The sequence below is a fragment of the Egretta garzetta genome, unplaced genomic scaffold (genome assembly GCF_000687185.1).
Source record: "Egretta garzetta isolate BGI_Z169 unplaced genomic scaffold, ASM68718v1 scaffold219, whole genome shotgun sequence".
NCBI lineage: Eukaryota > Metazoa > Chordata > Aves > Pelecaniformes > Ardeidae > Egretta > Egretta garzetta.
In genome coordinates, this window is record NW_009260671.1 from 519555 (window position 1) to 525840 (window position 6286).

At 65.1% G+C, this 6286-nt stretch overlaps 2 protein-coding genes across 2 annotated transcripts in view; one reads left to right on the forward strand and one right to left on the reverse strand.

The window, feature by feature from the left end:
* LOC104132432 (sterol 26-hydroxylase, mitochondrial) overlaps positions 1–663 on the forward strand; it is a 4026-nt gene extending 3363 nt beyond the window's left edge. The window contains exons 7-9 of the mRNA XM_035901115.1: positions 70–151; positions 243–443; positions 538–663. Of these exons, the coding sequence (XP_035757008.1) occupies positions 70–151; positions 243–443; positions 538–663 (409 nt within the window). The remainder of the gene's footprint in view (positions 1–69; positions 152–242; positions 444–537) is intronic.
* A 1738-nt stretch (positions 664–2401) lies between these two features.
* PRKAG3 (protein kinase AMP-activated non-catalytic subunit gamma 3) lies at positions 2402–5853 on the reverse strand. Its single transcript, XM_009645684.1, has 11 exons — positions 5764–5853; positions 5592–5679; positions 5452–5510; positions 5119–5164; positions 4935–4989; positions 4713–4839; positions 4438–4603; positions 4230–4267; positions 3853–3999; positions 3674–3767; positions 2402–2424 (listed from the first exon to the last, which is right to left on the reverse strand). Exons 1-11 carry the CDS (start codon positions 5842–5844, stop codon positions 2402–2404), a joined length of 924 nt encoding a protein of 307 aa, XP_009643979.1. The 5' UTR covers positions 5845–5853.
* Between the last annotated feature and the right edge of the window lie 433 nt (positions 5854–6286).

Genomic DNA, 6286 nt, shown 5'->3' on the forward strand with positions numbered 1-6286 from the left:
CCCATGTCTGTTTCCCTCTGAGGTCCGCAGATGGGTCCTGCTCCCTCACGAACACTCCCCATATCCCAGGGTCTACCCCGTGGTGCCCACCAACGCCCGTGTCTTCTATGAGAAGGACATCGTCATCGGAGACTACCTCTTCCCCAAGAACGTGAGTGGGGGCTGTGCTGCCATGGGGGGACCCCCGCTGCGCTTGGTGGGGCCGGGCAGGGGTCATTAAGTCCCCCCTTCTTGCCCCGCAGACCCTCTTTGTCCTGGCACACTACGCGATGTCCCACGACGAGACCTACTTCCCCGAGCCCGAGCGGTTCCTGCCCCAGCGCTGGCTCCGGGGCCATGGCTCCCCCCACCACCCCTTCAGCTCCATCCCCTTCGGCTACGGGGTCCGCGCCTGTGTCGGCCGCCGCATCGCCGAGCTGGAGATGCACCTGGCCCTCGCCAGGGTGAGTAGAGACCCCTCACCCTGGGGGTCACCACGAGCTGGGATGGGGGCCCCTGGGAGTCCCCGAGGCACTGCCACCCGCCCTCTCCCTACAGATCATCCAGGCGTTCGAGGTGCGGCCGGACCCTCGCGGCGTGGAGGTGACATCCGTGTCCCGCATCGTCCTGGTGGCCGACAAGCCCATCAACCTGGAGTTCATCGCTCGCCCAGGGGCCCCCTGACTGCGTGCCAACCCCCCCACCCTGGGTGCCAAGCAGGGACCCCCACTGCCCCACAAAGAGGGCCAGGAAGGCAAACCCACCCCAGCACCCACACCCTGCCCAACTGGAGCAGGGGGGGCTCCCAGCCCCACTGTGGAGAAGGTAGGGGGGCATGAGAGGTGCCTCCAAATCGCCCCTGAGGCACTACTGTCCCCCTACCTCAAATCAGCAGGAGGCTTGGGGAACTGCTGTGCCTTTCACACACTGCGAGGGGTTGTGTCCCCCCATCCCGTGCCCAGCTGGGCTGTGTCAGGGACCCAGGAGCTCTGCCAGGGTTGGGGAGGGGTGTGGGGAGGGGGCTTGCAGCCATTCGGTGTCTCCTTCGTCCCGTCCTTGTGTAGCTGCGCGTGGATCTGTGCCTGGAGCCAGGACATCTGTGTCCTCTCTGAACAGCTGACCTTGTTCTCAGCCGCTTCTCCGTGCCTCAGTTTCCCCCCCTGCTGCCCTGGGGAGGATGGAGCCGCCGGTGGGGGTTTGGGATTTGCAACCTGGTCCCAAGGGATGGAGCCAGCCCTAGACCCGGGCAAGCAGAGCAATAATACAGTACATGCCCCCATGATGGGGAGGGGGCCTGGCACCACCCAGCGCTGGCACTGTGTCCCCTGGCAGAGCCAGCCAGCACATGGTGGGGTGTGGAGCACCCGGGACCTTTTGCTATCAGCCGTTATTTCACCGAGATGCTGATACGGAGGTACGGGAGCAGGGGCAGGACTTGCTCCGAGCGAAGCACTGGGGAAAGGATCAGCTCAGCCACCCCGGTCCCCAAGAGGGGATGTAAAGCTGACACCCAGGGCCATCGCAGGGGCTCAGAGCTGGCAGCAACCACAGGCAGGGGATGCATTGCCGCTTGCCCAGGCTCCTGGAGGGCTGGGGTACAGGGCACCCCCATGGTCAACCCCCTTCACCTTCCTGCTGCTGGGGAGCCCAGCTGGCCTGGGGGGGAAGCAGCAGGCAGAAACCCTGCTGGCACCATGGCTGCTGTCCCCAGGGTGTCCCCGAGGGGACCCGTTAGCCACTGCCACAGTGGAGCATCAAGGCTATCTGCAGTGAGCCAATGTCCTCATGCCCCTGGCTGCACACACATGGGCAGAGGTGCCACCCTCTGCGCACACCACCCTCGCTGCAACGGGTCCCAGGGGGCATCCCAGGCTGGGTGCCACAGCCCTGCCAAGCAGCTGGGACCCCCTCCTCAGCCCGGCTCTCTCCAGAGGAGCCATGCCCGGCTGCACCCCAGAAAAGTGAGGTGGCGGTGCCTGAAGCAGGCTGCTTTATTACAAGGCTGAACAGACCAGCAAATAAATAAATACCCCCCACCCACCCCGAAATGTGCACAGGGTCCCCGTGCAAGTGCCCGTCCTGGCGCCAGCTCTGGCACAGGCTGTGCCTCTGCCAGGGAGCTCCAGCCGCGCGTGACCCTACAATAAACAAGCCTGTGTGTGCAGCTGAGCCCATGCTACCGGCCACTGGGGGGAGGCGGGAGTTGCTGGTGCCAGGCACCCCCCCAGGCCCCCTTTTCCCCGCTCCCTGCCTCCCTGAGGCCGGCAGGACCTGGCCCTGGACTCAAGACGAGCCCCAGGACCGGGGTGGGCAGGCAGCCCCTCCCAGTGGAGAGCCTCCATGGCCGAGCCTCCTTTCATGGCCCCAGGGCCACGCAAGAGACCCCCAAGTCGGACAAGACGACGGCACTTCCCTGGTGTCTTCAGAGTGAGGATCGGTCAATGCCTGCGGGGCGAGAGAGTGCATGAGGCCATAAGCCCCCGGCGGGCACCAGTGCTGGGCTGGGCACCCTGCACCATGGCCCTCTGCCTAGCCCCAGCAGCCATGGGGACAGCACAGGGGACAGCAGGGTCTTGCCTCCATCCCTGGCTTGGATGCAAGCCCTGGAGTAGGAGGGAGGCATCGGCCCAGAGGGGGACATCCCAGTGGCCCCCCGGCAGGCACCCCTGTGGGCACCAGCGATGGGGTGAATGAAGGCACCGTGATGGGGAAATGGAGGGCGTCCCCTCTCTGGCATGGTTAACTCACACCACTCCCAGTCTCCTTCTGTGTGGATCAACTAGGCACTGCTGGGGGAACTGGTGGGCATGGGGCTGTTCCCCACCACCATCCCAAAAAAGTATCATTACCTTTAGGAAGCAGCTGGGCACCAGGGCCAGCTCTCCACTCCCCAATTCACCCCTAAATGGGCGCCACAGTGGGTGCCAGCGCCGTGCCCACCCATCGCCAGTGAGGACTCACCAGGCAGTGGGCGAGCAGAGCCAGGTGCAGGTGGCAGAGCTGCGCAGTCCCAGTGCCACCTGGGAGTGAGCCCTGTCCCTGGAGCAAGCAGTTTTGGGGTCACCGTGGGTGGAGGGGCAGTGGGCTCTTCCAGCCAGGGCCCATGGATTGGCCATGCTGTGCACGTGGCTAGCGGTGTGCGAGTGGGGGTCTGTCCCCTGTGACCCCTGGGAATGGCACTGGAGGGGCACGGGTCTCAGGGGCGGCTTTGAGGCGAGGTCAAAAAAGTGCTTTTGTCTTGGGGTGCATCACACCCCAAACCCCTCATCCAGCCCAAAGCCCAGGGACCTGCAAAACCTGCATCCCACACACTGCCTGGATGGGGGTCTGGGGGTGTCTCTGTGGCAGGTGCCCCCATCCTTCCTCACAGACAGCGGGGATCAGGACCCAAGAAGGGATCCCCTGTGATCCATGTGTCCCTGGGGACAAGCAGCATCCAGGTCCTGCCATCCCCACCTGGGCACCAGGCACTGCTGGACCCCAGCCCCAGCCTCCTTGATCCCCCAGGGCTGGTTTGGCTGGGGTGGAGTTGGGCGCCCCGAGCAGGGAGGTGACGATGTGCAGGTGACCCAGTAGCGGGGAGGGGACAGGCGCGCAGTGGCAGGGGACGGCGCCTACCTGAAGTGGAGAGAAATGGAGGGTGCAAGTGGAGAGAGACGGAGCGTCGCGGGCTAAGAGTTAAGAGCATCGATACCTGCGGGAGTGAGCACAAGGGCCTGGAGGATGTCGGAGAGGGAGACGATGCCCCGCGGGTACTGGTTCTCATCCACCAGAACCAGGCGATGGACCTGTGGGTGCAGGCAGAGCATCACAGGCAGGCCGGGCAGCGGGCAGGGGGGGCTGGTGCTGGTGTGAGGCACCCCGGCTGCTCACCTGCTCCTTGGCTATGCGGTCAATGATGTCCTCCATGGTTTCGTGGGGGTAGCAGGTGAGGACCCCCTCCAGGCAGGTGGTGCGTTGCTGCAGCGCCTCCCGCACGCTGATGTCCAGGTTGTTGTAGGTCTTCTGGGCTGCCAGGTGCTGTGGGAGAGGTGGCCCTGCTCAGCATCCCAACATGTCCTCGCACCCCATTGTGCTGGCACTGAGGGGGACACCGAGCTCTGATGACATGCAGGGCAGACCTGTGCTGGCACGTGCATGGGTTCACGTGGGCCAGGTTTGCACGGGCACAGGCACGGTGTGAGCACCCCACCATCAGCGTGCAAGGGGCCACACTCATGTCCGGGCGCGCAAAAGCACAGGGTACTCACAATGACATCGAACCGGGAGTAGAGGCCGACCACTTGCCCTGCAAGGAGAGAGAGCACAGGGGCTGGGGAGGGGGCCCTGAGGACCACCCGCAGTGCTCCCCCTGCGCCCCAAGAGCCAGGCTGGAGGGAAAGGGGATTTTTGGGTGGGGATGGGGCTGGAGCACAGGCAGAGGGAGATGGGGGGCTTGCTGGTCCCCTCCTCAGGTACCAGCATCGTTGATGACAGGCAGGGCGGAGACGCGGCGGTCCACGAAGATCTCCAGGGCGGTGTAGACGGGGGCGGTCTCGGGCACGACAGCCACATCGCGGAAGGTGCCGATGCACAGCTCCTGCACCGTTTTCTTCAGGAAGCGCGGCTTGGGGATGGTGGAGCCCTGCAGTGGGGCAGGGCAGGGCTGGGCTGGCACCTACATGCATCCCAACACACTTGCTTGTGCCCCTACACACCCACTGCCTGTGTGCACACACAGCCCCGGCACTCACAAAGATGTGGAGGAACTTGAGGATGCGCTTGTGTGTCAAGATGTGCAGGACGTTGCCCGAGATGGGCTCGATGACGGGCAGGCGGTGGATCTTGTGCTTGATCAGGGAGTAGACAGCGTCGAAGAGGCTGTGGGTGACATGGACACCATGGAGGGGAGGACAGGGCTTCATCCTGGGCACAGCCCCCCTGGCGTGTGCTCTCCCCCAGCAGCAGGCACTCACCTATTGCTCGGGGAGATGTAGACCAGCGGCTTGAAGGAGCCCTGCAGGTACACCTCTGCCAAGGGAGAGAGGTGGGAGAGGGGGTCCCCCAGGCCTCTCGCACAGCCCCGCACCCCCAGAGCCCACCTGCATGTCCTGCGTGACATCCCCAGCCCAGCCACCCCCATCACCCCCTGCTTTTTACCTCGCCAGGTCTCAATCTTGTGCTCCTCCACCTCGTAGATCTGAACCTGAGGGCAGGGAGATGCCCTGGTCATGGTGGCCCCATGGGGGATGGAGGGGCTCTGGGGCCTTGCCCACTTCCCTGGGCATCCCACCCCATTGCCCTGGGCACGGGGATCGCATCTTGGGTGCCAGACAGAGGGGCACCAAGTGGATGCTGGGCTGGCCCAGAGCATTCCCCCAGTCACGGCCTAGTGATGAAGACAGGACCAGGAGAGGGAAGAGGGAACCCAGAGAGGTGGGGACATCCCCTCCCTGCCCCATGCCTGCCCCGTGCCCCCCCTGCCACACTCACCAGGGGCGAGCGGTAGTAGCGGTGGAGGATGTTGATGAAGTCGGTGATGGTGAGCATCCCTGCGGAGACACGTGGGGCTGGCAGTGCTGCCCGCACCCCTCGCTGCCAGGCAGGGGAAGGGTCCAGGGGGGCCTGCCGGCACTCTCCCACAAAGCTCTGTGTCTTGCTGTCCCAAAGTGGGGCGGCACGCACCCCGTTGGCCACCAGCGCCACAAAGGCTTTCTTGATCTGCTGGCAGAGTGGGGAGGGGGTCAGGGGATTCCCAAGCCCACTCCCCCCCTGCTCGTCCCCGCCAATCCTCCGCTTTGTCACCTCCAGGGAGATGTCGAAGACAACCAGCTTGCAGCTGGTGGGGATGGCGTCATAGCAGCAGTGGCTCCTCATGAAGTGCATGTAGACCTCGGCATCGGGGCTCTGAAACTCACTCTCCGGGCCCGGGCCCAGCCCCAGTATCTCATTTCCCAGTGTGAATGTGACAGGTCTTGGGCTCCTTTGCCTGTCTTCCTCCTCCTCCTCTTCCTCCTCCTCCTCCTCCCCCTCCTCCCTGGGGCATAGGGCCTCCGGGAACCCTGCAGGCAAACCCGCCCCAGCCCCGGCCGGTGAGCTGAGCTGCCAGGTCTCAGCGCCCTTCTGCCTGGGGGGGAGCGGGGGGATGCTGCGGGAGGGGGTGCTCCCCACAGACACCCTCGCCCCCAATTCCCCCACAGGGGCAGCGCACAGCACTGCAGCTCTCCAGCCGGGGGGCACCGGGAGCTGCTGGAAAGGAGGTGAGGCTGGGGGGAGGACGGGGCAGAGGAGGGATGGGCTCGTTGCATGGGTGAGCCAGTCCCCCCCT

Excerpts from the sequence above, each read along its gene's own strand:
- PRKAG3 (XM_009645684.1), bottom strand. The coding sequence starts at position 5,844 with ATGCACTTCATGAGGAGCCACTGCTGCTATGACGCCATCCCCACCAGC. Across the intron at positions 5,511-5,591 it reads ACAGAGCTTTGTGGGAGAGT|GGATGCTCACCATCACCGAC; the intron begins GCCGGCAGGCCC and ends GTGTCTCCGCAG. Across the intron at positions 2,425-3,673 it reads CCTTGTGCTCACTCCCGCAG|GCATTGACCGATCCTCACTC; the intron begins GTATCGATGCTC and ends CTCGCCCCGCAG.